Source organism: Primulina eburnea, chromosome 12, assembly GCF_022965805.1.
Source record: "Primulina eburnea isolate SZY01 chromosome 12, ASM2296580v1, whole genome shotgun sequence".
Taxonomy (NCBI): Eukaryota; Viridiplantae; Streptophyta; class Magnoliopsida; order Lamiales; family Gesneriaceae; genus Primulina; species Primulina eburnea.
In genome coordinates, this window is record NC_133112.1 from 9,385,597 (window position 1) to 9,406,112 (window position 20,516).

General features: G+C 37.2%; 1 protein-coding gene across 1 annotated transcript; it reads left to right on the plus strand.

The window, feature by feature from the left end:
- Positions 1 to 500: 500 nt before the first annotated feature.
- LOC140808023 (cardiolipin synthase (CMP-forming)-like) lies at positions 501 to 4,141 on the plus strand. Its single transcript, XM_073165020.1, has 7 exons — positions 501 to 883; positions 1,102 to 1,199; positions 1,301 to 1,351; positions 1,660 to 1,773; positions 3,183 to 3,239; positions 3,382 to 3,467; positions 3,605 to 4,141. Exons 1-7 carry the CDS (start codon positions 727 to 729, stop codon positions 3,723 to 3,725), a joined length of 684 nt encoding a protein of 227 aa, XP_073021121.1. The 5' UTR covers positions 501 to 726; the 3' UTR covers positions 3,726 to 4,141.
- The last annotated feature ends 16,375 nt before the right edge of the window (positions 4,142 to 20,516 follow it).

Genomic DNA, 20,516 nt, shown 5'->3' on the forward strand with positions numbered 1-20,516 from the left:
TTGAATTTTTTTTAAAAAACTTCATATTTAATTATGATTACAAATATTTAATGTGGTAGTTGAATATATTAATATTAATAAATATTTTTTTTTTTCAAAAACTGCACATTTAATTATGATTACAAATATTTAATGTCGTGGTTGAATATTTTAATATTAATAGTTTTTTTATATAATAACTTTTTGAAGAATGTTTTTAAAAATGAGAGAAATTATTATTTTTATTCTATTTATATATAGATGTGTGTTTTTCTCCCCTTTTTCTCGTAGTTCTCCGGACCAAACAGAATCAGAAAAAGGGGCATAACTATAGGCATTGTTTATGCTCCATCTCCAGCTGTGCTAACATAAGCCTTCTGCTAAATTAAGCTGCCTGTGCGCAATTAGCTTTCCCACCACGACCATGCCAGGGGCCCTCAAACTGACCCATTTTATTCCCATTCACGCGCAGAAGCCCTACAAATTCCTTTCATTCTCCTCTCCCACCGCCGCGGCTACCACCACCGTCAGCGCTGGTATCCCCGAATCCATCATCCGCCAAAACTATTCTCCGCCTTTTGGTTCAGGACGGTCCGATGCATACACCCTGCGCATCGTAGAATCACCCCGAATATTTTCCACAGAAAAGAGCGCCACCATCTCGCCGGAGGCCTTCGTGGCGAGAAATATTGCTCAGTCAGCTCCGATTCGAATAAGACAAGGAAAGACGGTCATTTCGATGCTCAAATGGATGCCACTGTCAATGGAAAGATCGGGTACCAATACTACGAATCTGACTTGCAAAACCATCGAGATAATCCGACACCTCAGCCGTCAAAATTGCTCACGTTGCCTACGATATTAACCATTGGACGCGTAGCTGCCGTGCCACTTCTCGTGTGCAGTAAGCGCTTTTCTATGATCTCCAGTTATGTTTTTTTGTGCAACGGATTGAGTATTAGAGCAATTGGCTGGCACTAAACATTTATTTACCCGTACTTTGATTTAATTTTCTTTGCACGGTCTTCATGTTTTCCATGGCGTTGAACTTGAAGTATCATGTATTATATGTCGATCTAATATACAGTTCAGAATTGACGAAGGTAGTTGTACTTTTACTAGCCTTTTACGTCGAGAGCTGGTGGGGACCAACTGCTACAACTGCTATTTTCCTTGTGGCTGCAGTTACAGATTGGCTTGATGGATACCTTGCTCGAAAGGTGTAATTTTTTATTCTCCTTGTTTGTTGAAATAAATAGGTGAGGTTTCTCTGTGTTTTCATTATTTTGTGAACTCACATTGTTGAATTTTGATGGAACAGATGAAATTGGGAACTCCCTTTGGTGCATTTTTGGACCCAGTGGCTGATAAGGTAAAGTAGTGACATACTTTATATATTTTCTTCTGGATAACTGTTATTGATTTTTTTTTAAAGATGATATCAAAGTTATTGTTCTATCATGCAGTAAAATACTATCAGTTCACACTGTTTAAAAGAAGCCTAAAATTTGAATTGTTGTGGTACTACTTACTTACTTAAGTGTTCATGCTTTTAGAAATAGTAGGCTGAGAATTCATCTGAAGAATGAACTGATGCTTGATTTTCAATGAGTTGCTAAACATGGTGCAGGTTTTCTAAGAGGAACTTATATGGTGTTTTTTTTTCTTTAATGGATGTAGCTTATGGTTGCTGCCACCTTGATCTTGTTGTGTACCAGACCTCATGGGACTGGTATGTTTGGACAAGCACAATGGCTGGTTACTGTGCCTGCAGTTGCTATAATTTGTAGAGAGGTTAGAGTCCATGGGCTTGTTTATTACATAACCATTCTTATAATACTAATTTTGATGTTGAAGTTATCATTCTATATTTTTTTACTGGATAGAATAGTTTTTACGTGGTAAAATTGCAGTACTTAAAAATTATGTTTGCTTTCAATTGTACCCTGTTAGTTGGTAGAGGCTATTATTGCATATTTATAACCCAATAATTTGTTCAGATCATATTAACTCATTTAGTTGTGCATAAATTAAACGAAAAAAGTGGTGTGAAAATATATTTATTGGAAAAGAGGCAAGAGCATATTTTATGAGGCCTAACGTTAGATAAATTCATAATTATCATATCTACACCTCATAAGATCTTTCATGTATGCCCAGACAGATGCTCCCTTAGTTTTAACTTTTTAACAGGAGTAACTTGACTAGTAAAACTTTATGTTATCCAACAAGTGTTGCTTGATTTTTTTTCTTGAATCTGTTTGATGTGGACTATTATCGAGTACAATTACAGCCCCTTCAATGATAACATAAGGGATCTTGATTGAGAAGTGCGTAATCAATTGGATACAGCGTAGTTCTAATAATTTTCTATTAGGTTCTGAAGTTTTTTCCTAGTATTGCTTTGTATCATTTGTGCCTTACTGGATTAGTTTCTTCTATAATATGTAAAGACTTGGAGCTTTAATAATGCTTAACTAATGGAATGAAATAGAATGTGGTTTATACATGGAGCAGTCATGACTCAAATTTCGGCAAAAACTGGAGTGAGGTTGACTAAGTGGAATATAAACTTGGAATTTTCAAAATAATGTTTGAATCAACTGTCATTAACTGTTGTGGGCTGAGTTCTAACATATTTCTGGTAGTTATTAAAATCTTAATGTACATTGGTGGTTAACCAATTGAAAAACGCCATTTGTTGGTTTCAGTGGCTTGTGATCGTGGAACTTACCAACACAAGTCTTTCATAACTTACTGACATGGTAGAGACTTCTTTCCAACCTTGCATCCTCATAGGCAATGAAAAACATCCTCGTTTAGTTGTTTTCGATAAATTTTTCCCTCGGCATTTCTGCAAAAAGTGTTTGTCAGGGATCGTGTGATGCGCGTGTGTTTGGAGTAGGTTCTATGAATGGATTCCAGGACAATAATTGAATGTTTAATAAATGTATTTTTGGTTGCAATTGTTGTTTGCATTGTAGAACCACTCATTCCTCTCTTAAGACATCATCCTTCTCACTGAGGTGTTACCTTACTTATGTTACGACTTGGAAATCATGCTGCTTGTTGTGGTGTGTTACTTTTAGAATTTATTTGCAATTTCTCAGCATGATCTATGCTTTTAATTGCTCCATGCTTAGGTTTTGTTTGTTTGATACATGCATTATACGTGGTGGCTAACAAAAAGTGTCTGCTTATAGATAACCATGTCTGCAGTTAGGGAATGGGCTGCTTCTCAGGACAGAAAGCTTCTCGAGGTTTTTATCTCAACCATGCATCACTTAAAATTATGGTTATACTAGTTTATTGAATAATTTAGAATTCACATTTCTGATTCACAAAACACCCCCCCCCCCCCCCCCCCCCCCTCCTCTCTTTATCTGTGTCTCGCTCTCTCAGGCCGTGTCAGTTAATAACTTGGGAAAATGGAAAACCGCCATACAGATGACTGCATTGACCATCCTTTTGGCTAGTGGAGGCAGCAGGTTTTTCTCTCATCATTTATTGATGCTATTCGTGATATTTTTTGTTCATGATAATGAAAATCATGAAAACTATTCTTAATGGAATTGTTTGATCTTTCTCTGATGCATTCTACTGTCCTCTCCATCAATCTCTGCAGTCTTGTAGGGGCTGGAACTCTCGTTTGTTCTGGTATTGTGTTGCTTTACATATCTGCATGGCTTTCCGTATGGTCATTGTTTGTGTATGTCAGAAAGATATGGAAGGTGCTGCTGAGATAGTTACACCAACTACCCAATTTAGTTCAGTACTCGACTGATTATGGCTGAGAATGGATGGTATAATGTCTTACATTTGCAAGAACGTGAATGATGAAGTGATCTGCTCTATATACGACTGATTTTGGATGATATATTGCTGCTTCTCGTCTAATCATTTGCATCATTCTTCGACTAGTAGAATGCGGCTGGTTAATCCACTGTCTTTTGCCCTCGCGCTGTTGTAGTTGCAACTTCTTGTCTTGTTTATTGAATGATTACCTTGATATGACTAGGATATTGACGGCTCTGAACTGCTATTTGTAGTATATTAGGTCAATTTATTGTATATTGATAACAGGCTAGTATGAGTCGTTTGGTTAGTTGATTTTAAGCTGCTTGGAAGAGAAATGACAAAATAATGCACATCTTACTCATTAGATTAATCTATTGTTACATATTAATTCTAAGGGTGGATTAGGAACGACGATCGGTCAGGTTTATCAGGATACGAGAGACCTATACTCAGACAGTTTCGAACCACAAGGCTTGCATATAATTTTATTCACAATATTTTTTTTTATCTTTATTTTGTATCTAGTACAGATAATTAATAATAATAATAATAATAATAATAATAATAATAATAATAATAATTGTCTAACACGAGTATTCCTATGTGGTAGAATATCTTCTCGTCGAATATGGTAGGATATGTTGATAAATTTCTTGAATTTGAATATTTACATATAATAAATAATATATAAATTTGTATAAAATTTATTAAATAATTTGATTTAATTTATTATCATCAAGTAAGACTACATTTTATTTTAAATATTTGCATAATTCTACGCCTACAACCAGCACTGAACGTATATTGATGCCTCCATATTTAATGAGTGGGGTCATATAAGGCGTTATCCAATCCAAACCTATTCTTGTAGTTCTCTGTTATGTAAAACATTTGATTTCATCATATATAAATTTGCAAGAGTGACAAATGCGTATAGCTCTAGAGTGAACAATTACACAATTGTTTTTTTGGGGTTTTGGTAACGCTCTACCCGAAACGCTTACATTAAACAATTACTGACATACAATAATAACTTACTTGAGCATAACTAGATCAACGAAAAACATGAACATAAAACCCATAATGTCCCCGGGATATACGGTAAACTTGAATAGTAATAGAAATAGAACTAAATAACGGATGATGGACATCTCCTAAAAGCACATGTCTCCACTAATCACTGTCTGATTCACCTGGTCCGTCCAAACTGAGACCTGTCCCGTGAGAATAGGGTGTCCAAGGTAAAAAAGAATTACGTGAGCGATCTAATAACCCAGTATGTAATGTATGAGTATACAATTCTATATGTGCAAGCATGAACCATGAACTGGTGATCAAGAATCAAACTGAAAAGTCATGTTCAATAAGTATCTGGGCACCAGAGTGTGCACACATTGTTCTGCCGATCCAGTGGGTGTCTTACACACTCATAGAGATCTTGGACCTATGAATGTCTTGGGTTACTACGCACATTATTCTGTAGATCCAGTGGTGTCTCATGGGACACGATCTTCCAAGAAAGAGGGCTAAGAGACCCAGTCGACCAAGCTATCTCGAGGTATAGTATGTTGAGTGATTATTCCAATATGTTAAATTATCTTCAAGTTGAACTTGTTTTGAATGCATAACATATGAATTGTCTACGTATCGCCTCAGATATGATACATGAAGCACATTGTTGATTATGGATAGATACAATGGTGATGCCAACCTATAGGTTAAATTCTCGAGGCTCAATGAACCTCAGAGTATACTTTCCTTTGAGTCTGAAGCTCACGACCCTTCTGAAGGGGAAATTTCAAAAATACCTTTTCATTTGGCTAAAACTATAGTAGTTGATGCTTGGAATTCACATAACTATTCAGAACATCCTATGTAGTATCGATCCTTTTCTTAATTAGATCATTGTCAATTGCTTGTTGCACTAAATTTGGTCCTTCGACTTGTCACTCACTTACCTCGTGTATGACAACATATATAATAAAATGGTTCAAGTTGTGTACGCGAATTCCACAAGTATCATATGATCGTGTCACGATGGCTCGAATCATAAGCACAAGCCCTCATAATAGCCTCCAATGTCCGAATTGTTATCTCGGACTCAAGATTCATCTCTGGATGATATGATTGCTCAAACTCAGAGTAGTTCCTAACACTTTCTATAAGATACTCCAAAATCTTGAAGTGAAGCATGTATCTCGATCACTGACTGTTTTGACCGGTGCACCTTAGTACCTGATAATCTCTTGGATGTAAAATCTTGCAATCCTATCAAAGATATAGTCACGAATATACATAATGAAATGTGCTGGTTTAGTGACTCAATCCACTACTGTACAGATAACGTCATAATTCCTCGAAGATAAAGGCAAGTGGATAAAAAAGTCCATCGTCATATGCTCCCACTTCCACTATGAAATCAAAAAATTCTGACGTAATTACCCTGATCGTCAATGCTCCATTTTAGCTTGATTGCATACAAGAGCTTGTAGACTAATTGCAGACACTTTTATTCATGTATTTCCACGAAAACCGAGTCTTTAGATCTGTGTACATTTTCATGTTGTCTGGGTGGATACTTAAATTGGTTCCATGAGCTTGGGCTAGAATCTCATCCATTAGGGTGATATTGTCTAGTACTACAACCCTTCTTGATATACATAACATCTTATCTAGCTGAAATAAGAAAACACTGATGATCTGGCCAATTTCTGCACTTTCGGATCCAACAACTGTGCATCTCGGATTCTTGTAAACAATGTTGGCTCAGACATTATGATAGCAACTATGATGCTTTCCATTTCTTTCTTCTGCCAAAATTGAAATCCCATCGAACTGAACTCTTGAATTGTACTCGAAACAGTACTGGATCGTAGTGCAGAAAATCATACATTTCGATTGAGGGCGTGTAATAGCCCAACCCACTTCTAATATTGTTTGTTTCGGCCCATGGCCTCACGACTTTAAAACGCGTGGCAACATGTGGCATCCACACACTGACTCTAATACCAAATGTAATAGCCCAATCCACTTTTGATATTGTCGGATTGGATTCATGTCCTCAAGACTTTAAAACGTTTCACAAAGGATTGCTAAACGTCTATTTAAATGCCCAACATCTCTCATGTGTTTCGGCGATGTGAGATTTCCTAAGGGCCTTCACCTAATGTAACGTCCCACTCTATTTGTGATATTATCTTCTTTGGCCAGTGGTCTCGCTGTCTTAAAACGTGTTACAAGGGGTTGCTACACACCCATTTAAATACCCATCTCTCTCGTGGTTTGGCAATGTAGGATCTTGCCTAAACCTAAACTTAATGTCCTAGCCGAGGTTTGCCCCACCATCTCATACCCACGTGGTGTTGCTCTGATACTAAATGTAACGGCTCAACCCACTTGTGACATTGTCTGCTTTGTCCCATGGTCTCATGGCTTTAAAATGTGTCACAAGGTGTTGCTACACGCCTATTTAAATGCCCAATATTTCCCCCATAGTTCAGCGATGTGATATTTCACCTCCTTTTGGCACTCAGTGTCCTCGCTGAGGTTTTCCCCACCATCCCAAACCCTAGGTGCAATACCACATCACCAAACCACATGAGAGAAGTTGTACATTTATATTGGTGTGTAGAAACCCATTGTGACACGTTTTTAAAACTGCGAGACCACATGCCAAAGCGAACAATATCATAAGTGGGTTGAGATATTACATTAGGTATAGAGCGACTCTGCGTGAGTTTGGGATTGTGGGGTAAAACTCAGCGAAGACGCTGAGTCCCAAAAGGGGTGGTGAAGTTCTTAGGAGAAATCCCACATTGCCAAACTACGGAAAGATATTGGACATTTAATAGGCATGTAGCGACCCTTTGTGATTCATTTTAAATCGTGAGGCCACTGGCCAAAGCGGACAATCTCAAAGTGGGCTGGACCGTTAGATTTGGCATCGAGCAACTCTGCGTGGATTTGGGATAGTGAGACAAATATCAGCGTGGGCGCTAAATCCCGAAATGGGGTGAAGGCCCTTAGAAAAAATCTCACATCACCAAATGACATGAGAGATGTTGGGCATTTAAATAGGCGTATAGTAACCTCTTGTGATACATTTTGAGTCATGAGGGCACTGGTCAAAGCAGACATTACCATAAGTGGGTTGGGCCATTACATTTGGTATCGAGCAACTTCGCATTAGTTTGGGTTGGTGGGGCAAACCTCAGCGGGACTCTGAGTCCCGAAAGTGGAGGGGGTGAAGGCCCTTAGGTAAAATCCAACATCGCCAAACCATATGAGAGATGTCGACATTAGGCATTTAAATGAGTATTGAGATTCACTGATCCGGTGATATTTGATTTCAAAATCATAGTATTTCAGTATATCCATCCATCTTCTTTGACACATATTCAACTATGTCTGGGTGAAAAGGTTTTTCAGGCTTTATGATCAGAATAGATCTCAAACCTCTCACCGTACAATTAATGTAAATATTCAATGCGAACACGATTACTGCAAATTCTAGATCATGAACCAGATACTTCTCCTCATGAATTTCAATTCTCTTGAGGCATAATTAATCACATGCTCATTCGGTGTCAACACACAACCAAGCCCTTGGAAAGAAACATCGGTGTAGACAATGTATCCTCCAGATCTTGATGACAACGCCAAAACTTGTGTTGTTGTCAATAGCTAGCATAGTTCCATGAAACTCTCTTCACATTTTGATGTCCACTCAAACCGGACATTCTTACAGGTCAGTTGCATCAATGGCCTAGAAATTTAAGGAAAACTGGAAATGATTTTCTGATAACAACCTTCCAGACCCAAAAAATTGCATACCTCTTAAGTTGTATTCAAATGCAACAGATTAAGGATGAATTCAACCTTGCTTGGGTCCATTGATATCTTATCCTTGGAAATGACGTCTTAAAAATAAAAATTTGTCCATTCAAAACTTGCATGTTCTCAACTTGGCACAGAACTAATTTTTCCTCAGACTCTGCAACACAATTCGTAGATGTAAGGCATGTTCACTTGATTGCGAGAGTGCACAAAGATACCATCAATGAAGACTATGAATAATTTTTCAAGGAACTCTCTGAAGAATTTATTCATCATATACATGAATATTACTGATGCATTCGTCAACCCAAACAACATAACTAAATTTTTTTAATTCCATATTGATATGGAAAGCTATCTTCATTATATCATCTTGTCTCACTTGCAGCTGGTAATAGTCATATCACAAGTCAATCTTGGAGTGTACAAAATTATCTTGTAACTAATTAAAGAGATCACCGATACGAGGCAAATGGTAATTTTCCTCAAGTGTCATGCGGTTCAACTATATTTAGCTATATAGAGCCTCATTAAACCATCTTTCTTCTTCACAAAAAAACTGGTGCTCCCTAAGGAGAATAACTTGGTTGGATGTAACCCTTATTAAAAATATCTTTGATGGTGCCAAACAATAGGGTGCCCTGGAAATATGTGTGGCCCCTAACATTAACTCGCTGTCGTATTCTATATCTCATGCAAAAAATAACGCTGGAATCTTGTCAGGAAACACATTCGGGAACTTATACACCTCTAGAATACTACAGACGTCATCCCATTTCGTTGATGAGTCAATGAAATATATGAGGTAGCCTTCTCTTTCTCAAACGCACGCTGAACTTTTGGAGTGGATATCACTGGAATTGGAGGTCGAGCTCCTCCCGATAAAAGAACCAACTCTCTTCTCTCTCGAGATGAAACTGGATTAATTGCTAATAGAAATCAATGGTTTCTCTATACTTGGTTAGAAGATCGATGGCCATGATGCAATCGAAATCATCCATGGTTAAATTCATCATATTCAAAGACAAGTACTTCCCTTCAAAATCTTGGAGACATTCTAACACTAGGAATTTATTGAGAACCTCTAAACCAATAGCTGTAGATACGAACATCATAATGCTTATGGAAATGTATGGCAACTTAGGATTCTTGAAAAAATTGACGCTATGAACGAATATGATGCTCAATATGTAATGCCCGAGATTTAATTATTGTAATCAGACGTTGATTAATTGACAGAATTGAGGTTATAGGAACTGAAATGAAGAAGTAGGGCACCGTTACATTATAAGCCAAGATGTTGGACCGAACATCTGGCACCCGAGCGGTAGAAAAGAACCGCCCGAGCGCCGGTAGATGATCAGTTGAGTATCTCGACAGAAACTTCCGCGCCCGAACGGAACTTTATGTCCGCCCGAGCGCCATTGTTTAATTTCCGAGGGCCGAGAGTTCCGCGCCCGGGCGGAACTTTATGTCCGCCCGAGCGCGAGACGTGCAGTTTGAAGAGTGAGCCACGTTTCTTTGGACATGCATTGTGTGTGTGTCTATATATATAAATATATATATATATATAACATTCCTTCAACATAATCGTGAGAAAGAAAACGAGGAAAAAGGCTTAGGAGATTTCAAGTTTTCTTAAAGATAAGAATTCTGATTTTACGAAGATCCGTCCGTCTGATTTGAAATCCGAGTACAACACCGTGTTTCTAGCGACGACAGCTTCAACTGGACGTAAGTTTTATTACGTTTTGATACGATTTGAAATTATGACATTGCCAGAATCAGATATGATTGATATATAGTGTTCTTGACATAGCAGACATCGTATAATTGAAATCGGATCGAAGAACAGACTGATTATGCAATTGTTATGAATTTTCAGAGTTGATTTGATTGTGATTAGACCGATGTGATATCAGAATTGTGTTTTTATCGACTATGAGGTGTTGGGATTGATATCTGATTTATACTGTATCGCTGGGTATATTGATATTATTCAGACTTGGATCAGATGAGTTGTTGATTCGTATATACTGATATTGTATTGCCGGTATTGCGAGATTGTACAGATTTCGGATTATAATCCGTTACTATTGAAGATTTTGATTTATAGTAATATTGATTATGAGCCGTGTTATTATATCGGTGATATGAAAGTGATGGGGTTATTGAGATGGTATTGTATGCCGTCGAAACATCAGTAGATTGATATTAATCAGATTCGTAGTGATTGAGTTTACATTGTATGTCGTTGACATTGATTAGATTATGTATTGATTTGCGTATTGATCAGAACAGGCCTTGAATGGAGCTGTATATTGACACAGTCTATTCGATATTGTCATTTCAGATTGGGTATGGACAGATTTGACTTCGAGACTTCGACTTCGTCAGACCGAGAAGAGAAAGGTATAAATAAATGTTGATTCGGGATTGCACAACTAGAGTTAGATTTGACTTGAGTTTTTCAAAATCACTCACTGAATGATTATCGCATTGGATATTTGCAATGTTTGATAATGATATGCTTACTCTATTGATTTATAGCAAAGCATAAGTTAGAGTTGGGCAGATCCGCCTAGTCTTTAACAGAACCGCCTAGTCACTGGACTTTTGGATATATATCGATAGACTGAGAAGAAGACCGACTCCTATTGCAGATCTTCGATATAGACAACCAAAGTCTGGGACTAAGAACGTACCACCATCTAGCTGGGGTAAAGTAGATGGGAGAACGTTGCGTTGTTATTCAGATCGGGATCCCTAGATTAGAAATGAGTCGAGTCAGAGTCTCAGAGTCACAGAGTCCGATTTACCGTGTGATATTGATTCATGTTTTCTGATTATGATACATGTTCAGAGTTTGATTTACAGTTTGATATCGATTCATGTTTCTGAATGTGATACATGTTATGGATATTTGCTTTATGCTTTTATATCTGTTTATATGAAATGCATGTATACATGGTTTATACTGGGAATATAATTCTCACCGGAGTTATCTGGCTGTTGTCTTGTTTGTATGTGTGCATGAAAACAGGTGGGACATGATTAGGGTCAGACAGAGGATGAGAGATGATTCAAGATTAGCGTGGAGATCCGCGCTCAGAAGTAGATTAGGATTCAGCACTGATATGTAGTTGAACATAGTTGATTTTGTAGACAGTACAAGACGTGTACGTTTATGTTTAACATGTATATCAGATTGATTTACATTACGTTTCCACATTTGTATTTTTTTTTAAAAAAATTTATGTCCCACATTACTTAATTGTTTCATTTGATATTAATAACGATTAAGAAGATGATTAGCGTCCGGGTCCCCACAGCAGGTGGTATCAGAGCATTAGGTCTAGAACTGTAGGTTCTTTAGACTTAGATAGAAGCTAGTGAGTGGGGTAGAATGAGTTTTTTTCCTTGCATGTGATTGCTAGCATGTGATAGCTTATAATGTTGAATTACATTGTATATGCTAATGTTGCAGTATGTTTTTACTGTTTTTGAAGATACATGTTACCTGAATATCTGAGTTGATTTGGTAACGTGTATTATTCGAAACTGGATCAGAACCAATTCTTGATCAGAGGTAAGCTGATCAGAAAGAGACTGAGACAGATTTGTCTCATATGATTGCTGATCTTGTGATCATCAGATATCCCTCCTCGAAGAATTCCAGAACGAGAAGGTAGGGTGACTGATCAGATGGATGTGTCAGTAACTTTGATGGAAACACAGTTGATGAGGTTTAAGTCATTTCAACCTCCGATACTGAGAGGTACTAGACGACTGTTGATTGTGTGAACTGGATAGATGTTATAGAGATATTGTTTGATTCACTTGAGTACTGAGATGAATGTAGAGTCAAAACTGATTGGACATCAGTTAAAGAAAGTCGCAAAGAGCTGGTGGATTGCAACCAAAGAAGTCTTAGAACAGCGTGGTACAAGGATTAGGTGGAAGATCTTCAAAGCTGAATTCTATCGAAGATTTTTCCCAGGTTCGTACTGAGAGGACAAGAGGGCAGAGTTTGAAAATTTGAAACAGGGTCAGCTAAACATTGAAGAATTTGTTTCTCAATTTTCTATCTTGCTACGTTTTGCTCCTCACGTGGCTGAGAGTGATGAAGCTGTGATTGATCAGTTTGTGAAGGGATTGAATCCTAAGATATTGACATTGGTAAACACAGGCCGACCCTATAGTTTTGTTGATGCACTGAGTAGAGCTAAGAGAGCCGAAGCCAGTCTGATGAGACAGAAAAGAGCTTCGTTTGTGCCTCCAGCATCAAGACCACAGCAACCCCCTCTCGGACTTGAGACTGGTAGTAGCAGTGCTGGAAAGAAAGACTACTTGAAAGCCAGAGGAAGAGAGTTCAAGAAGTCTGGCAGTAGTTTTTCTAGCTCCGGTAGTTCGAACCAGAGTTATACCCGAGTTTATTGTAGAACCTATGGAGGAAGACATCCCACAGAGCAATGCCGAGGTGTATTTGGTAGTTGCCATGTTTGTCGACAGCCAGGACACTTTGGTAAAGTCTGTCCACAGCGAGGTTTCCGGGGATTCTAGGGAACAAAATCATCTGGATCAGTGGCACCGTCTGATAGACAATCATCGGTTGTTCACTCTTTTCAGCCACCCTCTACTCAGTCACAGCCAAGGCCAGGACGCACCTGACGATGTAGTTGTAGGTAATGATTTCCTATGTAGTTATTTTGCATATGTATTGATAAATACTAATGCATCCCCTAAGATTACCCTTGAATGAGTTGCATTGATATATGCTTTATTTACTGAGTCATTATCTGCTGTAATATTGATCTCTTCACCTTTGAGGAAGGGTTTTGTATCACTAATGTCAGTTAGACAGTGTATGCTACAGTGTTACAGATAGTGGGATTGAGTTAGATGGTATAGTACTTGTTTTGTCTGATTCTGACCGCATTATTGATGTTGATATGTTGACCAACTACAGAGGTATCGTAGACTCTTTCCAGGAGATGGTAAGATTCGAACCTGAAATGGTCGAAGAATGAATATTATACGGTAATGATTCTAGATTTAGAATTCCTTTGATATCCGTATTATTTATGATTCAATGATATTTGAAAGGAATAGAGAGATTCCTTATGTATTCAGTTGAGTTACTGAGATTGAGCGTATCATTGGCTGATTTGCTAGTGGCATGAGAGTTGTTAAATCCTTCCCAGATGAGATTTCGGGTTTACCTTCGGTTAGGGAGATTGATTTTAGCATTGACTTGATACCAGGTAATATTTTATTTCTAAAACTTTGTACAGAACGACACTGAATTGGAAGAATTGAAAAAGCAGTTAGAAGAGTACTGTCTGAGCGTTACATCTGATTGAGTGTTTCTCTTCGAGATACTCCAGCTATGTTGTGGGTTGATGAATCCTGTGTTTAGAAGTATATTGATGATTGTACGCTTGCTTTGTCTGTGATATTCTGATATATATTCGAAGAAGATGACTGATCTTACTGAATATTTGAGAATCATACTGAATGTTCTGAGAATAGAGAAATGGTATATGAAACTATTGAGATGTGAATCTTGACTGAGACAGATTGTATTCAGGGCATGTGACATCCGAAGATGGTATATCAGTTGATCTTAGTACAGTGAGGCTGTGATCAGTTGGCTGAGATTGACGTTAGTGTCAGAAATTTACAGTCCTATGAGTTTAGCAGGTTATTATATACGACTGTTATATTGACTCTATTTGATAATTGTTATCTTCTAGATCAGTATCTGATACAGATTGTATACCGTTGAGACTGTATACGGTGTGAGTTGAACCGCACTGATTTCGAGAGTTAAAGCAGTTCAGAAATTTGATTAGAATGTTCAGAACTCGATATCGATAGTCAGAGCAGGGCATCGATCAGAGTAACAGAATAATGACAGTATGTTATATGTTAATAATCGTTTGTGTGCCGAATATTTCAGATTGGAAATGAACGATGTTGTGAAAAGCACATAACAGTCGATTCAGTCAGTTTTGAGAAAAACAGATGAAATCAGATATTGCAGAGTTGGTATCGAAATGTCCGAATTGCCAGCAGGTAAATACAGAAAGATAGAAACCAGGAGTATTATTATGGAGTTTGTCTATTCTTGAGTGGAAATGGAATCAAATTTCCATGAATTTTATAACGAAGTTACCGAGATCCTCCCGAGGTTGTGATGCGATTTGAGTCGTGATTGACAGATTGACCGAGTCCGCATGTTTTATCTCGTACAAGATGATGTACAGATATGATCCGATGGCAGATATCTGTGTCCAAGAGGTGGTCAGACTGCATAAAGTGCTGAAGTCGATTATTTCAGACCGTGATTTTCGGTTTACTTCGCACTTCTGGCAGGGCTTACAGCAGGCTCTAGGTACGAAGTTGCATCTGAGTACCGCATATCATCCACAAACCAATAGACAGTCAGAACGGACTATCCAGACATTGGAGGATATGCTGAGAGCTGTAGTACTTGATTTTAGTACTAATTGGCAAGATGCATTGCCACTTTGTGAATTCTCGTACAACAACCATATCTATCAGACGAGTATTGAGATTGCACCATTTGAAGCAGATTCCGAAAAGAATGAAGACATCTCAGAATAGACAGACTAAATATGCCAACGTCAGAAGATGACCGTTGATATTTGAGGCAGAAGGCTGAATATTGAATTAACCGGGATTACACAGATTTGATAACAGTGGTTGATGTTGATTGTTATGAGCTGTTGATTGGTATATACGGATGTTGTATAGCCAGTATTTTGAGATTGATTTTATCAAAGTTACTTCGAGTCATATTATGATATTATATTTCTTGAAGTATTATTCCAGATTGAAATCAGAATCAGTAAAAGAAAGATAATTCAAAATGAAGACGATTCTGCTGTTGGAAGTGCAATAGAGTGGTTAGAATATCGAAGAAACTATTTGGAAGACAGAATCCGAAATGAGACAGAGATTCCAAAAGTGCTTTATTGAGATGAGTTTCTTTTTAATTGCTGTATATCTCCTTCTGATATCTGAAATGAGTACCTGTGATATACACGTGATGGCTTGTGATTTCGGGGACGAAATCGGATCTTAGGGGGAGAGAAATGTAATGCTAGAGATTTAATTACTCTAATCAGACGTTGATTAATTGACAGAATTGAGGTTATAGGAACTCAAATGAAGAAGTAGGGCACCGTTACATTATAAGCCAAGATGTTGGACCGAACATCTGGCGCCCGAGCGGTAGAAAAGAACCGCCCGATCGCCAGTAGATGATCAGTTGAGTATCTCGACAGAAACTTCCGCGCCCGAGCGGAACTTTATGTCCGCCCGAGCGCGAGACGTGCAGTTTGAAGAGTGAGCCACATTTCTTGGACATGCATTGTATATATATATATATATATATATATATATATATATATATATATATATATATATATATATATATATATAACATTCCTTCAAAATAATCGTGAGAAAGAAAACGCGGAAAAAGGCTTAGTAGATTTCAAGTTTTCTTAAAGATAAGAATTCTGATTTTACGAAGATCCGTCCGTCTGATTTGATATCCGAGTACATCACAGTGTTTCTAGCGACGAAAGCTTCAACTGGACGTAAGTTTTATTACGTTTTGATACGATTTAAAATTATGACATTGCCAGAATCAGATATGATTTATATATAGTGTTCTTGACATAGTAGGCATCGTATAATTGAAATTGGATCGAAGAACAGACTGATTATGCAATTGTTATGAATTTTCAGAGTTGATTTGATTGTGATTAGACCGATGTGATATCAGAATTATGTTGTTATCTATTATGAGGTGTTGGGATTGATATCTGATTTATACTATATCGCTGGGTATATTGATATTATTCAGACTTGGATCAGATGAGTTGTTGATACGTATATACTGATATTGTATTGCCGGTATTGCGAGATTGTACAGATTTGGGATTATAATCCGTTACTATTGAAGATTATGATTTATAGTAATATTGATTATGAGCCGTGTTATTATATCTCTGATGTGAAAGTGACGGGGTTATTGAGATGATATTGTATGCCGTCGAAATATCAGTAGATTGATATTGATCAGATTCAGCAGTGATTGAGATTGCATTGTATGTCGTTGAAATTGATCAGATTATGTATTGATTTGCGTATTGATCAGGACAGGCCTTGAATGGAGCTGTATATTGACACAGTCTATTCGATATTGTCATTTCAGATTGGGTATGGACAGATTTGACTTCGAGACTTCGACTTTGTCAGACCGAGAAGAGAAAGGTATAAATAAATGTTGATTCGGGATTGCAAAACTCGAGTTAGATTTGACTTGAGTTTCCCAAAATCACATACTGAATGATTCTTGCATTGGATATTTGCAATGTTTGATATTGATATGCTTACTCTATTGATTTATAGCCAATCATAAGTTAGAGTTGGGCAGATCCGCCTAGTCTTTGGCAGAACCGCCATGACAGAACCGCCCAGTCACTGGACTTTTGTATATATATCGATAGACTGAGGAGAAGACTGACTCCTATTGCAGATCTTCGATATAGACAGCCAAAGTCTAGGACTAAGAACGTACCACCATCTAGCTGGAGTAAAGTAGATGGGAGAACGTTGCGTTGTTATTCAGATCGGGATCCCTAGATTAGAAATGAGTCGAGTCAGAGTCTCAGAGTCACAGAGTCTGATTTACCGTGTGATATCGATTCATGTTTTCTGATTATGATACATGTTCAGAGTTTGATTTACAGTTTGATATCGATTCATGTTTCTCACTGCGATACATGTTATGGATATCTGCTTTATGCTTTTATATCTGTTTATATGAAATGCATGTATACATGGTTTATACTGGGAATATAATTCTCACCGAAGTTATCCGGCTGTTGTCTTATTTGTATGTGTGCATGAAAACAGGTGGGACATGATTAGGGTCAGACAGAGGATGAGAGATGATTCAAGATTAGCGTGGAGATCCGGGCTCAGAAGTAGATTAGGATTCAGCACTGATATGTAGTTGAACCTAGTTGATTTTGTAGACAGTATAAGACGTGTACGTTTATGTTTAACATGTATATCAGATTGATTTACATTACGTTTCCGTATTTGTATTTAAAAAAAAAAATTATGTCCCACATTACTTAATGGTTTCATTTGATATTAATAACAATTAAGAAGATCATTAGCGTCCGGGTCCCCACACAATATATATCAAGACATAAGTAGGTATACAACATAAAATAAATGTACTTGCAATGGCACTTTCATTATCAGCTTCAGTTTGTTACTTGTTAAGTGCAAAAAATTGACCTTGGTTCCTAGGACGCTTTTGAGATCCCCCTCCACAGTGCGACCCATGCGTCGCTTTCCGGATTGATGTCTCAAACTACTTACTTCCTTGTGATCCTTTTGTGGCTCCTTCTCTGGACTAATTTCTCCGGTTGGGACAATCTCTCTTCATATGTCCATACCACCACAAATAAAAACAAGCTCCAAAAGCTTGAGAATTCTCGTTAAATGAGTGATTCCTCGAATAGGGCTCACAATGCCCCTTCTTCATACAAAAAATTGGTGGACACTTGAAAACCTGAGGATGATGACGAAGTTGTAGACTTCTTGTAGAAATGACCTCGGGATTCCAATGAATCAAACCTCTGTTTCCTCGCCAAGTCATTCTATGTGCAATGATGATCTTCGCCTGTTGACAACAGTTAACCAACCCTCATAATAAGTTTGATTATCATTCATGGACACACAACCATTGATGTCTTGATTCAATCAATTTAGAAACATGGAATAATTCACCTCAAAATTCTCAATGACATGGGATGCTAAGGATAAAAGGTTGACAAAACGCCTATGATATTCCTCATTTGATGAATCATCATGTTGTAGAGTCAGAAGCTCCATATACTTCTCCTATCAGAAAGTTGAGGGAAAATAATGCATCAGAAACGCTTGGCGAAAATGCTTCCATTGGAACTAGTTGTGCTACTAGATCAAGGTAGCTGACATGGCTTTCCACCACTTCCTAGTCTTGTACCATCCTCACTGCAAGAGCTGGAGGTCCAACTTTCACAAAATCCATGACATTGACGCAATCCTAGCGGTCTCTCTCTCTATGGTTATGACGGAAATTATCTCGGTGGCGCTCCTCACGATGGTCATTAATGGTTTCATTCTTGTGGTGACCATGACCAATGCTACTACGGCTTTGGCCTCTCCACGGTTTCCTCCTCCTGACATCTGAATGGAAACCAAAGAAATTCTAAAACAAAAAACTGATTATCTATGTTCCAAATTTTTTTGCATGCTCTCATACTACTTAAATGTCGTGCCTTGACCCGGAAAACCTACATTAAATAATTACCAGAATGCAATAATAACTTAATCAAACATAATCAAATAAATAACCATAATCAGCTGAAACATGAAAATAAAACCCATAATGTCCCTGAAAATGCCAATCTACTCTAGCCACTGCCTGATCTGCTTGGCCCGTTCAACCTGAGACCTTCCCTGTGGGAATATTGTGTATGTAAAACTTGCAATTTCCAAACCTATTAGCAAAACATTCTGTACTAGATTATCAAAGATTGTATTTAAGATTATCAAGATTATATAAAGTGGCGTGAGATAAATATATCGTGTGTACAATATCTATAGAGCTCAAATTTTAAGATGATATTGTATATATATTTTGAGCATGAGAAAAATAATTAGAATGTGATCCAAGAAATTAAATAATGTGATATTGTACATAAACAAGTAAATTTTGAGACAGAAATTCGAATTTGGGAAAAAATACCTGATAAAAGTATAAGATTTGAAATAATATTAATATACATGGACCAAGATCAAGCAAGATGATAATATAATCTAGGGATTTTGAAATTTTCAGGTATTTAATTATAAATTTCGAAATTATATAATTAGAGAAAAATGTACATGATATATAAATACAAGCAGGGGAAAATTTAAAAGTTTGCCTACCAGAATTTTAGGAAAAATCAAGAGTTCTATTTTTTGGGTAAATTACCATTAAATTTGAAATTAAATAGGGAAAATTTTAGGATTTTAGGGAAAGAATTTAATCGTACTGCAAAATAAAAGGTCTAATGGATCCTGAAAATTATGGAATTCGAAATTTCAGGCCAGAACAGATGATTATATTCGAAATTATCCAATAAAATGGATAAAGAATGAGAAATTACCCTCAATTTAAAGTTTGATTCAAAAGTTCAAATGGAAGAATAACACACGATCAGGATAGCATTCAGCCCCTATAAATAGGAGGACCATTCCATTAGAAAATCACACTTGAATTTCACTCCATATTTTCGAAATTTTCTCTAGTTTTTCTTCAGTAATTTTCGAAACTTTGCTCTCCCAAATTCTGCCGAGTGTCGAAGCGCTGCTGCAGTCCAGATCCAGAAGTAGGATTCGAAAATCCCAGTGCACAAGAACCCCTCCACATTTTTTCACCAGATCTGAGGTAAGTGGGTTTGTTTTAAATGTTAATTTCAGTTATGTATATTTCGTTTTTTTCTCTCGAAAATACGGTTGATCGCAATTCTTCTTCTACCCCCTTCTTGATACGATTATCTTACGTTTTATATGTTTGCACTATGAGGATGAAACTGGATATGGGTGAAAATATCAATATGATATGTTTATGGCCCTTACATAGTGGGATTGTAATTGTTACATGGCATCGCCCCCGCAGAAGAGTAAAAATTAGGGACTGATATCAGTAAACCAAGTAAATGCTTCCGCTTAGTTTTATCGCTTTCGAGTAATTTTTTCGTTATAAAGACAATTTTAAGTTTGATTATGATTTATAATCTGGTTTTGATTTGTACAGT

Excerpts from the sequence above, each read along its gene's own strand:
- LOC140808023 (XM_073165020.1), top strand. The coding sequence starts at position 727 with ATGGATGCCACTGTCAATGGAAAGATCGGGTACCAATACTACGAATCT. Across the intron at positions 3,240-3,381 it reads AGGACAGAAAGCTTCTCGAG|GCCGTGTCAGTTAATAACTT; the intron begins GTTTTTATCTCA and ends TCGCTCTCTCAG. Across the intron at positions 3,468-3,604 it reads TTGGCTAGTGGAGGCAGCAG|TCTTGTAGGGGCTGGAACTC; the intron begins GTTTTTCTCTCA and ends CAATCTCTGCAG.